This window comes from Mauremys mutica, chromosome 8 (genome assembly GCF_020497125.1).
Source record: "Mauremys mutica isolate MM-2020 ecotype Southern chromosome 8, ASM2049712v1, whole genome shotgun sequence".
Lineage (NCBI taxonomy): Eukaryota > Metazoa > Chordata > Testudines > Geoemydidae > Mauremys > Mauremys mutica.
In genome coordinates this window covers 72883710-72905410 of record NC_059079.1, presented here as the reverse complement: position 1 = coordinate 72905410, position 21701 = coordinate 72883710, and the positions used below count along the sequence as shown (strand labels likewise).

The following is a 21701-nucleotide window of genomic DNA, read 5'->3' as shown; positions in this document are numbered from 1 at the left end:
AAGACCTTCCCTCTTATCCCATGACTGCTTACTTTGCTTAGTAGCCTTTAGTGAGGGACCTTGCAAGAGGCTTTCTGAAAATCCAAGTACACTATATCCACTTGGTCACCCTTGCCCACATTTGTTGATCCCTTCAAAGAATTCTAATAGATTGGTGAGGCATTATTTCCCTTTACAAAAGCTGTGTTGACTCTTCCCCAACAAATAGTGTTTATTTATGTGTCTGATAATTCTGTTTTTTACTATAGTTCAACCAATTTGCCTGGTAATTAAGTTAGGCTTACTGGTCTGTAATTGCCAGGATCACCTCTGGAGCTTTTTTAAAAAATTGGCATCACATTAGCTTTCCTCCAGTCATCTAGTACAGAGACTGATTTAAGTGATAAATTACATAGCACACTTAGGAGTTCTGCAATTTCATATTTGAGTTCCTTCAGAACTCTTGGGTGAATACCATCTAGTACTGGTGACTTAGCACTGATTAATTTATCAATTTGTTCCAAAACCTCCCCTACTGATACCTCAATATGGGATAGTTCCTCAGATTTGTCACCTAAAAAGAATGGCTCAGGTATGGAAATCTCCCTCCCATCCTCTGTGGTGAAGAATGATAAAAATAATTCATTTAGCTTCTCCGCAATGGCCTTATCTTCCTTGAGTGTTTCTTTAGCACCTCGATTGCCCAGTGGCTCCACTGATTGTTTGGTAGTTAGTTTTGCTATTAGTTTTTGAATTTTGCTAGTTGCTCTTCAAATTCTTTTTTGGCCAGCCTAATTATACTTTTTATACTTGACTTGCCAGAGTTTATGCTCCTTTCTACTTTCCTCAGTAGTATTTAACTTCCAATTTTTAAAGGATGCCTTTTTGCCTCTAGCCACTTTCTTTTATTGGGAAGAGCAATATTACTTTGTCACTACCAGAGCCTTTTAACAGTATAAGGTACTTTCAATACGAATACAATTGCTGAGATGGTGGTTGTTGCGTCTCTCATCGAGCATGATGGTGCCCCATAGGAGGAGATGGTTGACCCTTACCATAAGGATGTGCTGCAACCCAGAACGCATCAGTTCACTTCGAATATGAACTCGGAAGTCGAGCTCATCAGCAGGGATGATAAGGGCATTGATCAGCTGCATACAGGCTACCTAAAATAGGGAGACAGACAGTTTCTGCATCAGACTGAGCCAGGCCTCTATCCCCTCATCCAACACTTCTAGTCAGGCACTCATAATGCCCAGAACACTGTACCCATCAACCAGGGAAGTGCTACAAATAGGGAGATATCAAACAGATGGCATCTTACACCCTCCCTCCCATATCCTCCTCACTACAAACAGAGAGCAGTCAAACTGCTGGAGTCGACTAATCCTCTCTTGTTCCTCCCCTAGAACAGAGAACAGTACCCACAAATTCTGAGGGTTGAGGTACCTTCAGTGCCACGGAGGTTCCGCCCCTTAAACCATCCAACAAGGGTCCGAATCGCTCCACTTCATCCACTTCTGCTCGCTCTGTCAGTGCCCCCAGAACTCGCTCATGCCTGAAACAGTAGGAAGAGGGAATCAGCAGCAGTCTCAATTGGGGGTGGGGTGGGACAGGAAGAGGTATGCATGCGTGTATCATCGTTGTAAAACAAAGACACCGGGAGAGAAATGGGGACTCCAGAGAGAGGTAAATGACAGCCAGCTCAAGAGAGATGAGTGGCATAATGTATCCCATAGATACGTACATGTCCTCGGGCTGAGGCAGGATACAGAGAGCAGACAGCAGCTTCACAGCATCTATCATCATGGAAGGGACTTTGGGGTCAACAGCTCTCACCAGCAGCAAGATCCCCTCCTCCGTTTCCAGCATTGTCTTGATTCCAAACTGAAGGGGAAAGAAAGAATGAGTTAATATATTTGACTCAGCCAGCCCACTAAAGAGCATAGTGCAAACTGTTTATGGCTCAAAGCTGAGACTGCTTTAAGGCTAAAGGGAGGCAATTTCACCACAAACAGTGCAGATGGCAAGACACCTGTCCAATATCTGTCCACACATCCCTTCTATTATTTCAGAGGGGAGACCAAGGAAGGACAAGGGGGTAGGAGTTGGGGTGTCCTAAAAGGTCAAGGCCAGAAAGAAGAAAGGTGCTTAGTGGGATCTTGACAGGTGTGCACAGTGAAAGGAGAGTGCCCGCGAGAACAGTATCAGAGAGAAAGGAGTCAAAGAAGCTAGAAAGGAGAGATATAGAGTCCTCACAGCGTATGTGAGTGAGAAAGGAAGGGTGAAGAGAACCAAAGGTACAAGCAAGTTTAATAGAATTAGTACTAGGTGTCCCAGAATGCCTGCAAATGAGAAGGTAAAGTAGGACAGCCTGGGGCATGAGTGAGAAAGACAGAGAAGGGGAGGCTGGACAGAGGGCAAAGATGTAGAATACAAGCAAACAGCAAAGGAGACAGGGATATTGGTGTCCTCAGAGTGCCCACAGTTGTGCAGCAGTATAGCAGAGAGAATGACACAGACTGAAGATAGTGCAGTACCAAAGTGCCCCCAAATGTCTGCAAAAGAGAGTATGGCAGGATGGAGCGAAAGTACACTGGGGCCCCAGAAGAAGTAGGAGCAGTACAGAAAAGAGGTGTGTGGGGGCGGGGGGGGGGGCAGAGGAGAGAGAGAAGGCAGAATGTGCACAGTCTGAGGAAGGGGATGAGACGTGTGAGTGAAATGTAAGCAAGGGTTTACTGAAGAGTCAGGAGCCTCCATCCCCACTTCCCCTACCACTTTTGGGGACGGCCCCATGCCACCAGTGCAGAGACTACAAGGAAGAGGAGGTGGCAATATATGGATGTATCTAGGGAAAGGACGGGGCTCTCACCTTGTTGTTCATGAAAGCCTTCAGGCATCGGATGATCTCATGTTTGCTCCGGGTGTCATAGGAGCTATGAGGAAGGAAAGCCAGCTGATGAAGTCACATGGAGCATGATACATGGCATCAGCCTTCCCCCCAATTAAAGGACAGTAGGCCCACAACTGTCAGGTGGGGCCAGGAAAGGTCTTAGGTGTTCAGTGCTGCATTAAGACTCCAACCTCACTAAATGCCCGCCCCCCAGTGCGCGCGCACGCACAGACACACTCCCTCCCCACCCTCCCACTGAATTCAAAAGACAGGGAAAAACCCCACTCTCGCCCCTCATTACCCCCCCCCCCCATACACACACACTCTCGGCCCAACTTTAGCCTCTGTCCTTTAGTCCCCCCGTCCCCCCCCCCCCCACGAGTCATCCCCACGTACACATCCCTATTCATTTCACCCCACTAAAGACTTCTTCTGGCAAACCCTAGACACAAACCACTGCCCCATAACTGAACCCCACTGGAGCAATGCCCCCTCCTCACAACACCCACACATTTCTGACCATGCAGTGAAACCTCCCTGCCCCAAGAATTTCTTCTTGTTGCCCCCCACCACCTTCAATTAGCCAAACAACATATACATGTAGTAATAATCCTGTAGCCTCATAAACCCTTTAGGATTATGAGAGCTTGTAAACTCAACAGGACAGGGTCTTACTTGACTCCATCTGTAGAGAGCTCTTCAGCCACGGATCCCAAAGCACTTCATAAAGATGGGTAAAGTACCACCACCCCCATTTAATAGATGGGGAAACAGACAGGGGTGGGGAGATATAGAGAGTCAGTGGCAGAGCCAGGAAAAGAATCCAGCTTTCCTGGTTCCCAGACTCCTGTCCTAACCATGAAACTGTGATGGATTTGGAGGTGCCCTGTGATAATTTATGAATACTGTATGTTGGCCTGGTGATTGGGGTGTTTTCTGTATGACTTCATAGATTTAATTCAACAGGAGTGTGTCTGTAAAAACAGGCAGAAAGGAGAAAGAATGGCTGAAGATAGCACACACTTGACAGTTGGTAGGGGACAACGCCAGAAATGTTAGCTTTGATGACTGTTCCTCCATTGACAGCCAACCTACAAAACTGGTTGTGACCAGAATGGGAAAAGGCCTATGAACACAGAAGAACAAGAGCACTTTCCTCTGTAATGCTTTCTTCCTACTACTAAAATGAACACTCCCCTTGGCTTTAGGAAGGCAGCCTGTTCACTGGATATCACTGGTCACAGACTCGCAGAGGGAAGAATTGCAGGTGCTCAAACTTGGTCTAACCTGCAGGATACACAGGATGCTGTTGCCCAAGGCCTGGTCTAAGAGCGGGAGAATTGTGGAAAAAGCTCAAAGTCTGATGCCTGAGGGACACACTTAGAGAGACCAGGCAGGGGACAGATGTGCAGCTAATCCTGGAACCATAACAGACACACTTAGGGCGCTTTATAAATAGCTTCCATTCAATTTGTCCCTCACCTGGGTGCCTCGTCCTTCTCATCATGGAGCCTTTTTAATATGTCCAGCAGGCAGTTGAGGCCCTCAGCCCCAAAATTCTGTACCCAGCTGTAAGAAAACAGACATATTAGCAGCACATAGAAGAAGGACTGAACATCACAAGAACCTCAACCACCCCCTGCCCTCTCTCTTCTCTGCTCAATCACAACAGGGCTGCCCAGAGGGTGGGGCAAGTGGGGCAATTTTCCCCAGGCCTCAGGCCCTGCAGGGGCCCCCCATGAGAATATAGTATTCTATACTATTGCAACTTTTTTTTATGGAAGGGGCCTCCGAAATTGCTTTGTCCCAGGCCCCCTGAATCACAATGCACCATCCCCAGCCCCTGATAAGTAAGCACCTAACCCCCTTGCTTAGAGCTTCAACTCCCTGCCTGATCTCCTTTGCTCCAACCAGCCCTTTACCTGACAGGGTTGTTGTTGAGCGACACTCGCAGAGACTCCAAACAACCAAGCAATTGGGCATCCCTGAGATTTGATTTCAGCTCCTGGATATAGATCATGGCTGACTTGGAGCTCTCCTTCTGACTCATGCCCTACACAGGGAAGAAAGAACAGGCCATCAGGTAAACTAGCTGTGGTTGCAGCACCAGGGCATAGAAATAGGTTTTCAAAATGGTATTTTTATGTTGTGTGAGTGGGCATACACATACATGCGCCCTCCATTTCAAAGAGCTTCAGAGTGAAGCTAGCCTAGCTGAAGCATTAACTGCTAAATTAGTTGTAAAGTTTAGTCATCCTCAAAACTTGAAACCTACCTAATTTAGTTTAGTGTTCAAAGTAAACGTAACAGTTATATTTAATTGGCTTTCTCAATATACACAAATGAACATAGACACACAACTGAATTAGAATGTTGGAGTTATTTAAAAAAAAAAAGTTTGAAGCTCAGAGGTATTTCATAGTTACATTTCTGACCCCTTTCCCCTGCCCTCCATCCATCAAGCTTACAGGCAATCAGTACAATTCATATTAGGAGGCTGTAACTATAGTGGGAGAGGTGGCCATCAGTAATTGGTGAGTGAGGCAGATTTGGCTCTCCAGCTCCTATAGGAATGGTGCCCAAGTCAGTTCTGTTTCTGGACTATATACAGATGGATAGAAGGGGAGATGTTGATGTTTGGAACTGCTGATGGATACATGAAGTGGAGGAGGATCTGTGTTTGGGTCAGTGGCCCTTTGTGCATCAGTGCATATGTTTCACTGTATTTCAGAATACATAAGTAGTGCCTACCAAATTCACACTCTATTTTGGTCAGAGTCATAGGATTTTAAAAATTGTAAATTTTATGATTTCACATATTTAAATTAAAATTTCACAGTGTTGTAATTGTAGGGGTCCTAAACAGTGTTCCCTCTAATTTTTCCCATGCATGTGCAGAATGAATTTTGTTATGTGCACCAATATGGGAGTGATGCATCACCTCCATATTGGTGCACATAACAAAATTCATACGGTGGGGGTGGGGCTCAGGGGTTCAGAGTGTGGGAGGGTGAGGACTCCGGTGGGGGATGCGGGCTCTGGGGTGAGGCTGGGGCCAAGGGTTGGAGTGCGGGGTATATGTGTGGAGGTGAGGGCTCTGGCTGAGGGTTCTGGGGTGGGGCCAGGGATGAGGGGTTTGGGTTGCTGGCTGCCCTGGGGCTACAGCGGGAGAGACGCCTCTCCTCACTGTGGCAGCTCTGGGGCTGGGGCCGTGGGATAGGTGTGCCTCTCCCCTGGCCAAGGCAGGTCCAGGCCAGGGCTGGATTGGGGCTCCTCTTCCCCAGCCATGGCAGGTCTGGGCTGGGGCTGGTGGGGAGAGGCATCTCTCCCCACCACAGCCCTAAGCACCTGCATGGTGCTTAACAGGCTGCTGCGCGGCCGTGCAGCTTAGAGGGAACTTAGATCCCGACCCAAAAAGGAGTGTTTGGGGGGGGGGGGGTCGCAAGGTTATTGCGGGGGGGAAGGGTTGCGGCACTGCTAACCTTATTTCTGTGCGGCTGCTAATGGTGGTGCTTGCCTTTAGAGGCGAGGGGGCCGGAGTGTATTGGCTGCTGGCCAGAAGCCCAGCTCTGAAGGCAGAGCTGCCACCAGCCGCAGCGCAGATATAAGGGTGGCCTGGTATGGTATTGCCACCCTTCTGCACTGCTGCCTTCAGAGCTGAGCCTTCGGTCACCAGCCGCCACTCCCTGACCACCCAGCTCTGAAGGCAGCAGCGCAGAAGTAAGGATGGCATGGTATGGTATTGCCACCTTTACTTCTGCGGCAGGGCGCTGTGTTCAGAGCTGGGCACCCAGCCAACAGCCACCACTCTCCAGCTGCCCAGCTCTAAGGCAGTGAAGAAGTAAGGGTGGCAATACCGTCACCCCCTTAAAATAACCCTGTGACCCCCCTGCAACTCCCTTTTGGGTAAGGACCCCCAATTTGAGAAACACTGGTCTCTCCCTTGAAATCTAGGAGAAAAGCACATAAAAGACCAAATTTCACAGTCCGTGACGCGTTTTTCATGGCTGTGAATTTGGTAGGGCCCTACTCTTAAGAGAAACAGAACTCTATATCTACAGGGCCCACTCTTCTCTCTCAGTTTAGGTTTTATGCTCTTTTTTGGTTTATTTTTTGAGGTGATGGAAGGGTTATCTGCTATTCCGATTGCCAGGGAAATGTTGCTATTTCACTGTCAGTCTCAGAGGAAACCTGTGCTAGAAGTGTGATCTTAGATTTTGTCCTAAGGGTTGTGCAATTTGGGCTCACATCTACTGCTTCTGATAAAAGTTCTATAGATCAATGCCCTCCTCGGAGAATACCTTGCCCAGGCTCCTGAGAGTTTTGCCCTGAACTACATTAGCCACTAGTGCTAGATGATCACAGCTGCTATGCTGAGTCACAGGGAGGCCAGGAGAGGGGGAGTCTTGAGGGCCCAGCACTAAGATCTTTGAGATTAGGATCCAATTCCTTGGATCAGAAAGGCAGTCATACACTGGTATGAGGTGCCCTCTGTCTGTCTTGTGGGCTGCTGCAGTTTCAATGAATGGGAGTTTGTATACACCCTTTAGTGCCATCACTAAGTAAAAAGTGTTGCTGTAATTGAGCCTGGAGGCCATTCACACATTCTAAGGCCAAAAGTTGCCATCATTCACCCTTGTGAATAAATTGATTATTGTGCCTGGGTTCACATCTGACCAAAAGAGTAGAAGCTTCTGAATCAGCTAAAAAGGAACAGGCATTTCTATTATTAATGCTGTCTGGGTGTCCAGGAGCAGTGGCCATTTGAGCAGGACCCAGAGATGGTTACTCACCTGAGATCAGGATCAATTAAAGACGAGCCCTAATTTCAGCTTGTGATGTTGTGCAGTCTGTATGGTTTTATAAAAATATACACCTCTACCTCGATATAACGCTTTCCTCAGGAGCCAAAAAATCTTATCGTGTTATATTGAACTTGCTTTGATCTGCCAGAGCACGCATAATGTCAATAGCTCTACTTCGGCACATCTTTGCAGTATGGCAGGGGAGGCTTATATTAGAAACATTAATGAGTAGGTTGGGTGCAAGAGGATATCTGAAGATAGGTGAAAGGAGGATTCACATAAGGAATCAGAGTTAAGGTCAAGGTCTTTTCCTCAAAGGTTAGTATTTACAAGAAGAAAGTAAACAGAACCGCTCTCAGCTTGTGATTCTATCCAATCCTTGATGCACAGTGTGTGAATTTCTTTAGTTGCCTCAGGTCCAGTATAGGATGCATTCCACAGCAGGACTAGAAAAGCTTTTCCTTGAACTCCTGAGGTACATCTTCTATGGCTCCTAGATGAAGGAATCCACCTTCCTCCCTCAGTTGTTTCATGAGATGGGTTACTGAAGAGGGAGGGGGGTGGAAGATTGGCCAAGGACTGGAATTATATAGACTGACCTTTGGTAATAATTTACAATACTTATTGGTCTGAAGTTATTGAGAAGATTGGGAAAGACAGCAACCCAAAATAGGGGTGAGAAGAGGAAGCTCTGGTGGCATCAGTGCATGGCTCTTGACATGAACGTCAAACCTGCAGTTTGGAAGATAATGTCAGGTAGGTGGTAGGAGAAGAGGGGGCGGCTCTCTTGCAGGAGATGTGAGACTTCCTCTTACAGCAGTTAGTAGTTCTATGTTGTTGAAAAAAAGGAAGTTCCCTGTCAGAACTGGCTCTGCTATCTAAAGAGATTTCTCCTGGTAGTAAATGTATAGATACCCAGGGACCTCAGAGTAGCCTTACAGTCGTTTGAAATATGTAAGCTAAATGAGTCTGGCCCTTCAAAGCTGGATTGAACCTCTTGAGGAATCCCAGAGGACTGTAACCAAGGACTGCCCTCCAACCCTCCCAGTAATGCCTGTGGCTTGTCACTTCCTCATGTTCTCTCTCTCTCATTCCAGTGGGCTAGTCAGGCACCTAACTGGTGAAGGAATGACACACATGAAGCTGCACAAAACTTCACTTCCCCCCAAAAAATTGATTGCTACTGCCTCCCCTTCCCCAAAAGTCAATCAGCAACCCCCTAAACTTTTTGTGGGCCCTGCTATTGCTTCTGACCCTGCTGCTCTCTGGCAGGAAGCCCTTAATCAGAAGAGGGAAGATATGAGGTAGATGAACATAGAACATAAGAGTGGCCATACTGGGTCAGACCAAAGGTCCATCTAGCCCAGTATTCTGTCTTCCAACAGTGGCCAATGCCAGGTGCCTCAGAGGGAATGAACAGAACAGGTAATCACCAAGTGATCCATCCCATCGCCCATTCCCAGCTTCTGGCAAACACTTCCCCCTTACTCCTGGTTAGGAGAAGCAACAGCAGTCATGGCAGGAGGAGAAGCCCAGATGAAGGGCAGAGAGTCAGGCAGGGGAAGTACTGCTGGAGCCTGCGCAATCAAGGTAGCACTGCTTCAAACAGCTGACAGAGCAGAGACTGTACTGCCTGCCACTGCAGATGGGGTAATACTGAAATGCCATTCCCTATCAATGCCTCCTGCATAGGGCAGTGGAGAAAAGTGGGAGGAGTGAAGGAACTCAACCTTACCCCCCAGGGCAGTAGGGGGTGAGGTGAAAGACACACACAAAGACACACACACCCCACAATGGGGCGAGGAGGAATTACCGTTCATTACTTCCCCATTCCCAGAGCGGAAAGGGATTCCACACAAATGACTTCTGCCTGCAGGGCAAGGGGGGCTGCAGGCTGTACCTGGCTTTGATACACAGGGCCAGGAAAAAGCCTTTTCTCAATGTCGGGAGTTTCCCCCCTGCCCATACATAGGAGGGAAACCCCAGCCTGCTGCGGGAGGGGCTTTCCGAGCTCTGCCTTTCAAAAGCTGGGGTCTAGAACTCAGCTGATTAAGTGTGGGAGCTGGCTGTGCTGGCCCAGCAGAAGGAGAGGAGGGGCAACTCCCATGATGAAAGTGGTACTCTAAATTGCCTGTAAGCTGTGCAGCAGCTTATTAAGCACCATGCAGGCAGGCACTCAGGGAACCCAGCCCATTGGACCTGCCATGGCTAGAGGAGAGGTGCCCCTCCCCCAGCCTGAACCTAGCCCAGCCCCCGACCTGCCACAGCCGGGGAACAGGCACCCCTTCCCCCGGCCCCAACCTAGCAAAATATTCCAATCTTGCACATGAGGTCCATGCACAACACAAGTGGGATGCACCCAGGCAAAGACTTGAACTACATCATTCTAATTGTGATGTAAATTATTTCTGTTTAGAATTTAACAGTATCTGAAATGTTTGCATGACGGTGTTACCTTAGGTTTTAAAAAGGAAAGTATTTTAAAACACTTATATTTGAAAACACTCTTTAAATTATATACATTCTTCCTACATATTATATTTTGCCATAATTATGTTCTATGTGAAGTGTAAGGATAATGCATTCTATTCAATGAAAAAAAATACAACATAGTATTTGAATGAAATAATCTCTCAGCAAAACTCAATGTCCTTAAATTGAGTACAGCAGATAGAGCTGGAGTCTGTAACTTCCTTGAACCCAAGCATCTCTGCTGATGGAGTTACCAACTCCACTGCACTGGGACACTCAGCTGGCCAAAAAATCATCTACATTCCGACAGATCTTCTAGACTCATTGACTGGTCAAGTCAAGGTAGGATGTGGCTTAGTACCTTGGACTCATGGGCACAGAGGCAGAGAAATACCCATTCTACCACACCAGCCCCTTCAAGCAGCATGAGTAAGAGGCATGTTTTCTGTCTAAAGCCAACAGTTTAAAACTCTGGTGTCTAAACCTAGGCACCTAAACCCATCTTTATGCAGTTAAATAATAGTGGCCTGATTTTCAGAGGTACTGAGCACCAGCAGCTCCCACTGTAGTCACTATGTAGCTTAGTGGAGTGTGCATGTGGTGAAGAATCTAACTATTGCTGCCTGCCTCCTGGTGGGGGAAGGAAAGAAAAGGAGAGGATGCTCAGAAATAAAGATGGAGCTCTGGAAGCTGGTCTTGGTAGGGGTGACACAAAGCGCAGCTGGAGCAGGACACTAGAGACTGGGCTTTTGTTTTGGTTTTGGTTGGGAAAATCACTTTGGTAAGACTACCCTCACGATGAGTTTACATTTAGAAGCCTTTAAGCAAGGGATAGGACTGGCATTTTTTTTTAAATGCAAGTGGAGATCTCCACCAGACACTTGGAGAAGTTTAAAACTCCATGAGGACCTGATGGTGTGTCCAAAGATTCAGAAATTCTTTGTAAATAACTTCCGATATGTGCACACAACTTTGTCCAATATTGTTCTATGCACTAGATCTCATTAGGACTCAAATGTGAAGTTTGTGGTGCAAACCATTCAAAGAGAGCGCTTGAAAGAAGAGCAGGAGTAGCATTTTTAAGAAGTGTAATACCAGCTACATATTTTCTAAGCCCTATGTCTCAGAATGACTTGGCAGATTCACCACACATTTTGCTTTTTTTAAAGTATAGAAGAGTTTCCTTTAGCCAAACATCAGACTTTTAAAGTTTCAAGTGGAAAAGATCTTTTTTGGAAGTGGAGGCCAAAAATCGAGCTTATACTGGAAGTTTATTTACAGCTTTGGTTAAAGAGAGGCTCTCTCCCCCTAAAGGGGCAATGTCAGCTTGAAACATCTTTGCAGAACTTTAGTACTTAATATAGTTATTTATAACATGCATGTATACTAAAACAAAACGTTTTGTTTCTAAACAAGGCCATTTTTTATTGAAAAAAATTAAAATGCAAAATTACCTTTTTTAAAAACAAACTTTGCAGAAAATTTGTTTTTTTCAAAGTTTTGAGTTTTCAGCAAAAAAGGAAAATTGAGAAACTGACTGTTTGTCCCCCCTGCCCCTCATCCCTTTTTGCCATTGAAAAAAAAAAAAAAGAGAGATCCTTCCCCCAAAAAATGTATTTTAGGTTTCAAAAACTGAAAAAAAAATTGCAGAAATTTGTGAAGGTTTTTCACAACACACTTCGCATTTTCAACCAGTTATAAAATGTACTATAAATGAAAGAAATTACCAAAAAACAAAACAAAAACCATTTCCCCCCATTTTGTTTACTTTGTCAATTTGACATTATCTAGTTTCTCCCTTGCTGAGGAGCCCTTTATAAACTTCAACAGAGGAGCAGAAGAAAACCTTAAACACACTTTTTAAAAGAATGTTTTTAAACAGTCAATGCTATGTCCTGAAATAAAGGAACACCATCAGAAACTGGATATTTTATTTTAAACTAATCATTTAAAAAATAAGGTTACTGTAATCTTTTAATACTTAGCCACAGAAAATCTTTGTCCATTCTGGTATATTAAAATATAGTTATGAAAATAAATCATACAATATGACAAATTTATGAGAAGAAGGTTTATGAAAACTCAGCATTGGGCTAAGTTATGCCTCCTCAAACACTTCCCTGAGAGTTCATTGGAAAACTTAAATTTGCAAGTAAAAATGAACTAAGAAGTTATTGGAATGGGGCGTGTGCATCACTTGTGCACAGTCTTTAGGGCTTTTACTGTCCAGTGTATATTTCTTTCAAATTGTTCATGAGATTTGTGTTTCATGTCAGATTTTCACTTAAGAACCTCAGATGTGAGGAGTTTTTTGCAGTGTTGCTATACAACACCATATCCCTACCTCCCTCACTGCAGCTTTCTGTACTCAGAGCAAGAGTACTCACAGCTTTGGAGGTATGTAAATACTGGGACACCATCTCCCTCTTGATTATTATGTCCTTCTCCCTCAGAGGCTGCTGCTTCTCCTCATTCAGATTCATATCGACCTGTGGAAGAAAAGCAAGAAAATGTTCAGTCATACACAGATTCCCTTATGCTGGGAACATCACTCACACAGAAACATCATTTGCTACTTGGAACACAATCTGCTCAAGGCAACAGGAAGCTTGCAGCCCTGCCACAGCAAGGCCTGAAATGTGGTTCAGTGAGCACATATCAGAATCTCAGAGGGAATAGCCTCCATTTGTGTTTAAACCATGTCAGAGGAGACCCCTGAGATAAGGAGTGGACAGGAGCAGACACACACAACCCTCCCGGCACACACCTCCTAAAGGGGATTATGGTGATCTGAGGAGAGCTAGAGAAAGTTACCTCCATCCCAGGGGGATGCTACATTCCAGTGGGACAGAGAGGAGCCCCCAACTCCTAAAGGGGTTTGTGGAGCCCAGTGGAAGCTCTCAGCATATAATTTACTAAACCAAGAGCCAACTGACTAACCCCAGGAGTTCTCTGGTCTACAGAGGTGCTTCTGTCACAATGATTAAGCAGCTGTGAACTGTCAAGCAGTGATACCCTCTGCTACTTATTATCCAGTCTGGGCTCTAAAGGTTTCCAGTGATGTTTTATTCAATGGAACAAGTTAGCCCCCTTCTCAAGACTTACCTGTCTGTTTCATATTTGCTGGGTTTTTCTTTGTTGTAAATTTAACTGCTGTAAAGTTTGCCAATAACACGAACATCTGTGTAGCAGCAAACAAGGAGGCGAGAACTCAAGAGAAGAGGGCCCAGAGATGGGGACATAACCATATAGCAGACCCAAAATATTAAAGCAAGATTATTTTCATCTTCTCTCCTTAATCCTGTCCTACTATTGTTCCTATAGACAAGTACTAAAACTGTTGCGGGGGAAGGACTGGGATTGAAAGGCTAGAAGGACGAGGTCTACACAGGAAAACCCTGAGAACCATTGTCTTATACTATCTGTGAGAAACGACAGGGTAAGGAATCAAAGCAGACAACCCTTCATTGGAGAGTTGTGGGGAAACAGAACAGGCTCTACCATGGTGATGGAGGTAGGAGGTGTGGGCTGACATAAAGCATCATGGTTATGAGGTAACACTAGGCATCTAGGATACTGGGAAGCACTACTGTCTTCACCTCTCGACCTGGAAAATGAGAGATAAAGACCCAGAGAGCACACAGTATCCAAAGAGTGAAGGAAGGAAGGGTATTTGTACTGGGGTCATTAACTTACCAGCATCTGTTCAAAGAGGACCAGCACTTCCTGATCTGTGATTTCCTGCAGCATCTGGCCTGCACTAGGAACATCCATATAGGAAGCAGACGAATTCCTATGAGCCACATTGGATTTTTCCTTCTCTTTTTTTATCCGCATGCTGGTGAATCGCTCCAGCTGAGTAAGAGAAACAGAAATCAAACTCAGCACAACCTCACTTCACATCTCTCAACTCCAGTGATCACCCTCAACCACACGTGCTGTCTCAAAACTAATGCCAGGCATACTACCCTAATTGCATTCCTATATTTGGCATTCCCACACTTGCACTGCTGGCAATGGATAGAGAAAGCACACCGGTTTGGGGGTAGTTCTGACACCAAGAGGCCATAACTTGTGATCTGTGGACCTACCAGGTGTGCATTAATAGGGAAGCTTTTGAAACTTCACAGACCAGAGACAAAATTCTCTGTAGACCCTCCAAGTGGTAGATAAGGGCTCCTGTATCCCTTGGGCACCTTCGCTGAATGTGGCTGACAATTCACATGTTGCAAGGTTAGTCAGTGTGCATGCACCATCACCGGCAGAGGATAAGTAGAAATCTGCTGGTACTGCTAATGCCAACTCCCATGTGAATTCAATGCCTGTCCAGGGAAATCTAAAACACCAAAAACCTGGGGGCCAACAGACAGGGTCTATCCATGCAGTCAGCAGTGTTGCAAAGCCAACCTTCTGGAAAATGCCAGTGTTCAGATTGCCAAGTAAACCAGTACTTATGAGGAAGGAGTCAGCAAAGCGTGTAGAGTCTGAAGAAACAGAGTTAGAGAATCCTAGAGAAGCAAATGCCTTATGAGAGAGACAACGCACATGGAGTAGACATGTGATAGCAAGGGCTGGAGCCTCCAAACAGTAAGACTAGAATAGAGCAGGCAGAAGAACACTGTGTGCATGGTGCCGGAAACAGCCAGGCACAGGAAAGTTACAGCAAGCACATGCCGAAGAAAACCACCATCCTTACCTCATCTGCCATGAGCCGCTTCAAAGTCTGTGGGACAGAAAGAGGAGGGAGAAGAGGAGAAACAAATCAGTGATACAAGGCACACCCCCTAACACAGAGGAGAGTGTGAGGGTGAGAAGAAAAAATGGATAGTGATAACCCAGCTTGTTTCATTCCTGTTCAGAGTGAACTGAACACAATGATGCCAAATTCCCATATCCTGCACACTACTACTGGGGAAAGATTTAACCCACCAATGCAGACATACATCAGTTCTACAGATTTGAGAGATGAGATCATGAGCAGCGGGAAGCAATTACTGCACAAAGCACAACCTTCCTTCTCTTTCCTCATACTCAGACCTTTTCTAGTGATGCATAGTGACTCAAGACCTCAAGAATTCCTTTTGAGGAAAGCAAAACCAAATCCATCACATGTCCCCACCCAGAAGAGGACAATCTGTTCCAACATATAATGCCCTCTTTCCTTACTACGGAAGGCAGAGGTATGGCCTTATCTCCCACTTGGGACAACAAAGCTGGTCCTACCATGCAACTATGTTCCTCCACCTGGTGAGAGCATAACTAATCCTGCTATATTGCAGCCCTTGCTCCCAACCTCAACAGCCAAGACGGTTTGTTTTAGACTTGGCATTGCACATAAGAGGAATGGACTAGGCAAAGGAAAATTGGGCCCTTTCAATTCAATCACATCACTGACAACCACAGGTCTTTCCATCCCTTCAGCTTTGTCAGAAGGGGATCTGTCCTCTTAAAGGGCCCATTAGACCTCAAATGTTCCATTTCAGGTGGAACCCTGGTTTTGGATATGTGCTTCCCAGAATATACAGGTGATGACTTCAGAAGCTGGGACAGTTTCCTTTCAAATTATTAGGAATGTTAAAGAGATATCAACTTCCCTCTCTCCCTCCCTGCCACTCTACACAGACACACAAATGGTTGAAACTAACTACCTGAATTACCTATGACCCTTCCTCTGTGGATCATCAGGGGTGTTTAGCACATATAAAGAATGGATCACAATGTATTCCATAAGGGCAGGCCACCTGTAATGCAAATCCCCTGCAGGATTTGAAGGACACTCCATGACAGGTTCTCATCTTTACCCATCTTAACTGAGGGAGTGACTGCGTCTGAAATGCAAAGTTCATTACTCTTGTTCCCTAGTTGTTTTTTTTATCTGCATGCAGAATCCATATGGCTGTAATTTCCACTACTGAAGCTTTTTGATTTGTCATAAACCAGAAACTCCAGCAGAGGGCAGAAAGAATCAACATATGGGACTAACAAGCAGCAGATCTAATGAGAGAGAGAGAGAGAGAGAGAGAGAGTAACACCACAATTATTGGGGGTAGCCGTATTAGTCTGTATCCACAAAAACAACATGGAGTCTGATGGCACCTTAAAGACTAACAGAATTATTTGGGCATAAGCTTTCGTGTGTAAAAAAAACCTCACTTCTTCAATGCAGATCAGGCCTCCTGGAGACAGATGTTAAGAGCATCACAGAGAACATGGACTATGGCTTCTTTCCAATAGCCATCCCTTGTTTACGGCATCAAACACAGAATTGGGGCAGTATACCCTGTGAGTTCAGTGCACCACAATTTAAGATGCTGCCATAAAGATGAACCAACTCCAACCTATCACATAGTTTAAACCCTTAATAGGACTTTGGGATGGCCCATGCTACACACAAGAGTTCCCTTCCTTCCCATCTCCAAAAGTTATCCAAAGATCACATGACGCTAAGAGAACCAAGACAAAAGCTCCTTTGACACCACTGGCTCATGGTACCTAAAAGGCTCAATGTACTTCGAAATTCTGCAGCTGTGAAATTCATCCTTTGCTGTTCAATTGTACTCCAGAACATCAGCTTTCATTTAAAAAAATTTCTACTAGTCCTTATGGTTGTAGAAATAACCTTGAAAACATTAACTTAATTTAACCAACTCAAATGTCTGCAGAGAGCCTGAGAAAAGTAACGTTAAGAGGTGTGAACTACAACCCTTCATCTCAGTCAGGGCACCATGGACTTTGATTCTGTGGCTGTGTTATTTGGCATTTTCACAAGATGATTAAGTGTGTTTGCCAAGGAATTTCCTCCTTGTCCTGCAGCCAGGCACCTGATATTTTGCATTCTCTCTCTCTCTGCCCTCCCAGGACCTGCCTGGAGCCACCTCTTGCTCTCCAGCTGTTTCCCCACAAGAGTGAGTTAACTAAATTACAGGGCACGCTCCCTGCTTTTCTGTTCCCTGGAGCCATAGCTGGAATCCAGCTTGGTCAAGGAACAGAGGGACCCATGCATGTAAACTGGTACACTGGGCCAACTGCAGAACAGACCCAGGGAAGTGAGCTGCTGAAGCTCATTACAAACTCCCCACTTCTTCATCACACATTGGGGTGGAAGAAGGAAGCTCTAAGTCAGGCCACCTGGACAACATTATGCAGTTGAGGCCCAGGAAATGGATCTGGACACTTGAAGAGTATAGCAAAAAGCTCAACCTCAAAAATAACCTCTGCTGAAAATAATCAGATAGTTTTACATCAATGACTATTTTCAACTCTGAGCCACAGCTGTGTGTTTGTGTGGGGGTGATGATGAAGGATGTTTTGTGGTGACAGAATAAATATTGTTGTGAAATGTAGACGGTGCAGTGTGGAATTTGCTTCCATTGTGCAACAGAGTACATACCACCCCAGTACCAGTTACTAGTTACCAATATTCCTAACTCCCTCACCCTGGGGGAGTTCCAATGGCAGAGCAAGGAGAATATGCACGGCCCCTTCCTGCTTCCCTCCTGGCTCCAATTTCTCCTGCGTCCCAAAACCAACCCCTTTTGGCTGGCTCTGACAACCCTCTGCAAGAATTCAATGTACCCATTACTCATCCTAGAACAGATGTTTTGGAGATGGAGAGGAAAGTTAGGATAGGCTTGCAGAGGCATTTTCTGCTGTGAGTACATCCTGACAAACAAGAGGCAATCTCTCCTGTTGTACCTGCCGAGAGCAAGTCTGATGGGATGCCAGTAGGGATGTGGCAAGGGGGTTCCTATGGCAGAGAAAGAAGGCTGTAGACGTCTCAGGGCGCTGGGCAATGTGTGTCTGCCATTAAGCACCATAAGGATGGTTAATAATGGACTAATTATGAGCATTATCTGTTAATCATCACCTCCCTGCTGCTTCCTTGTACATACAGGTTGCTATGTCTCCAAGGGTTCTAACCTTGGAGGCACACAGAAAATACTGATGTTGCACAACACTCCAGTCTGACTGGGGTCTGTGATTGTCTGGAGCACTTTTCTGTCCAGAGTCCACTGTTGAAGTCCTAATTCCTATTCTTCAGTTAATTGCCTGAAGTCCATGTTGGTGTATTGAGAGTTTCAGGAACCAAAGGGATAGCTTCCTGGGGCCACTTTCAGTCACTTTGAACTATGCTTTACTGCAGGGGTCTCAAACACGCGGCCCATGGAGTTATTTCCTGTGGCCCGCTATAGGCGCCAACTCCACCGGCAGCCAAGCTCCTCTCACCCCATGCCCCCACCCCACCCGAGAGGGCCATGTTCCCACTCCTCCACCTACCTCCCAGCGCTTCCCACCACCAAACAGCTGTTTGGTGGCACTTAAGACTTTTTAAGAGGAAGGGGGGAGGAGCAGGGATGCAGCGCCCTCAGGGGAGGAGGTGGAGAAGAGGCAGAGCTGGAGTGGGGATTTGGGGAAGGGGTTGGAATAGGGCAGTGAGAGGGCGGAGTTGGGGCAGGGACTTTGGCGAAGGGGTTGGAATGGGGGCAGGGAAGGGGTGGGAAGAGGCGGAGCTAGGGGGGCCTTATGGACTAGACGAGCAGGCTGAGGTATGAAGTTCAGCATGTATGATTCTTTGCTGTGAGTAGTTGGGAAGAATATTTGTTAAAAATGGTAATGTATTTTGTATGAATAGTTACTTTAAAAAGTTCCTGCCATTACAGCTATGTTGATAGACTGTTAGTGTAGATCATCATCAGTGTTACTGCCCACATAAGGAATAGTTACAGGTGTTGATATTTTATTAAAACCCCTCTTTGCATTACAGTTTTTAAAAAGTGAATACAGTGACTTTTAATAGCATACTATATTACCCATGTGGCCCTCATGGTGATTTGAGTTTGAGATCCCTGCTTTACTGTGCAACATCTGCACATTTATTTCTCCAGTTCTTATCCACAGCATACTACTGGCTCTCCACTTGGTCTCCTCTCCCTCACTGGAGATCTTTTCCTTGTAACTCAGCACAGAGGAAAATTCTCATAGGACGGATCTGGTGGAGAATCAGCAGCTCCAGAACAATTATGAAATGAACTTCTGACAGAGGTAATGCTCAAATCTTTCCTGTTTATTCCACAGAAACACTACTCAGACCTCACAAACAGCTCACAATTTACAGGGGAATGTCTGGGTATCTGTCAAAAGGAAACACTTTATTCGCAGCCAGGGTTTAAAAATAATGGTAAAGAAACTGGAGATAGTTCAAAGGAGAGCAACAAAAGTGACCTGGTGAGGTGGTAGGACTGGCTGATGGAAAGAAAGCTAAATATATAAAGGGTGGCTAATAAAGGATTGATTTAGGGGCACAGAACAGGATAATACTCTAGTCTAGGAAGCATTTTAAGGACAGGTACCAAGGTACTACTAAGCAGGGAACTAGGAAGTATAGTTAGGAATCAAGAGATGATGAGTATAAGAACTGCCAGATTAAATCAGACCTGAGGTCCATCTAGTCCAGTACCTTCTCTGACAGCGGCCATCACCAGCTGGCTCAGAGAAAGGTATAAGTACTTCATATCTGCCTATGACAGGGTTATTTGTCCCCCACATTAGGTCTTATCTTGATCTCGAATAATTAGAGATTGCCTTAAACCTTGAAGCATTAGGTTTAATATCCCTTCCAGCTTCTTTGTTATTAAATATGGTATGAAGAATATCCAGAGTTGTTACTAACAATAAAAAATGTGGGAAAGGATATTAAAACTCATTCTTCAAGGCTTAACCCCTTAATCATGAAAAAGACCATAGAGGCAGAATATCAGGAAGTGTCCCAATGGTGAATTTATTAGGTTGTTATACACTGCATGGAACAAAGCCCTGGAGAACACACTGCAGGGAACAATCATGTACTGGCTTGTAGGGCTCTTTCTAGCTCTACTTTCTATGTCCCTGTCCCTTTCTACGTCTCTGTCTATAACTAGGAATTGTAATTTTAACGCTTGTTAGCTGGCTGAGGTGAACAGTAGCTCATGCCCCCAGCTGCGACTCTCTGGCTCTTCATATCCAAGAAAAAAGTAAGTAGCAGATCCCTGCCTGACCCCCTCCTCTTGCAGGTTCCTCCTATGAATGCTCTTCTATGAGTATGTCTAGAATGCAATTAAAAACCCACAGCAGGCCCATGCCAACTGACTCAGGCTCATGGGCTCAGATTAAGGGTCTGTTTAATTGAAGTGTAGACTTTCAGGTTTGGGTTTGAGCCCAGGCTTTAGGATCCTGTGAGGTGAGAGAGTCCTAGAGCCAGAATGTCTACACCACAATTAAACAGCCCCTTAGCCCAAGCCCTGCAAGCCCAAGTCAGCTACCACAGGCCAAATGCAGGTGTCTAATTACAGAATAGGCATATCCTATGAGGCTTGTAAAGCCTAGTACTCTCAACCATAACAAAACAGATGAGAAATGAGACTATCATCACGAAATATGACATATGCCTGATCACCAGTTTCTCTTGCTTCTTTTCCCTCATTTACTTGTCTATCTTGCATGCAAGCTCTGCAGGGATGGACAGTGTCCCTGTTTGTATCTATAAAGGGTTCAAGATACTTTAGGTGCCCTATAAAATAAAAAGTTAAGAACTTATTGCCAGGGGATGTGTTGAAGGCCAAAAGCATAACTGGGTTCAAAAAAGAATTAGATAAGTTCACGGAGGATAGGTCCATCAATGGCTAGTAGCCAAGATGGTCTGGGATGCAACCACATGTCCCTAAACTTCTGGCTGCTAGAAGCTGGGACTATTAATTGCCCTGTTTTGTTCACTCCCTCTGAGTCATCCAGCACTGGCCACTGTCAGAATACAGCATGCTTGGCTAGATGGACCATTGGTATGACTCAATATGGTCATTCTTGTGTCCTTAAATCTAAACCAATAGCTATATAGCTATATCATTGGCCATTCCTCCTCTTATGGAATCTCCTATCCACACTACAGATGAGTGGCATGCCATTCATAAACATTATCAGAGCACTCATGACCAAAGAGTAGGTGGGATTTCCTACTGAAACAATTCACACAGCATAAATCCATCCAAATCCTTAGCTCATTTTAGCTGGACTTTGCTTTTTTTCCACTCAATATTATATCACATCATTTAGAAGTCAATGTTAATGGTTGCACAAGAAGGCAGATCACAGCTAGAATCTGCTCTAGGTGACACGTCCCTTTCCATCCCTCTTCTCTCCACTCATACTAATCTATTCCCTGCCCCTTCTAGTTCCTTCCCTCCACTCCAATCCCTAAAAACCTCCCATTATGTGGGGACCTAGTAAAAACGTTCTTCTTACCAAAAAAAAAAAAGCAGAGAAGGAAGCAATAAAGCCAACCCCAAATGCTATGCAGCTCATCAGTCCCATACAAGAAGCTGTGCTGGTCAGAGCTATGCCCCTGGTTTCACAAAGTTATTGACATAGGCCTGGTTTCCACTTAAAAGTTAGATCGACCTAGCTACATTACTATGGGTTGTGAAAAATTCATACTCCCGAGTGCCATGGTTAAGCCACCTAAACCTGGTGTAGATATAGCTAGGTCAATGGAAGAATTCTTCCATCAACCTAGCTACTGC

The 21701-nt window shown here is 45.3% G+C and overlaps 1 protein-coding gene across 3 annotated transcripts in view; it reads right to left on the bottom strand.

The window, feature by feature from the left end:
- The window catches only part of DIAPH1 (diaphanous related formin 1), a 208462-nt gene that overhangs the window by 143895 nt on the left and 42866 nt on the right, over positions 1-21701 (bottom strand). Inside the window, exons 2-10 of one of the 3 annotated variants that reach the window (XM_045026117.1) lie at positions 14846-14872; positions 13846-14004; positions 12537-12638; positions 4795-4925; positions 4355-4441; positions 2852-2915; positions 1727-1866; positions 1429-1537; positions 1035-1145 (exon numbers count right to left, since the gene is read on the bottom strand). In XM_045026117.1, the coding sequence (XP_044882052.1) occupies positions 1035-1145; positions 1429-1537; positions 1727-1866; positions 2852-2915; positions 4355-4441; positions 4795-4925; positions 12537-12638; positions 13846-14004; positions 14846-14872 (930 nt within the window). Of the gene's footprint in view, positions 1-1034; positions 1146-1428; positions 1538-1726; positions 1867-2851; positions 2916-4354; positions 4442-4794; positions 4926-5340; positions 5467-12536; positions 12639-13845; positions 14005-14845; positions 14873-21701 lie in introns of those variants that run through there. The other 2 variants (XM_045026118.1, XM_045026119.1) reach the window with 2 other exon arrangements.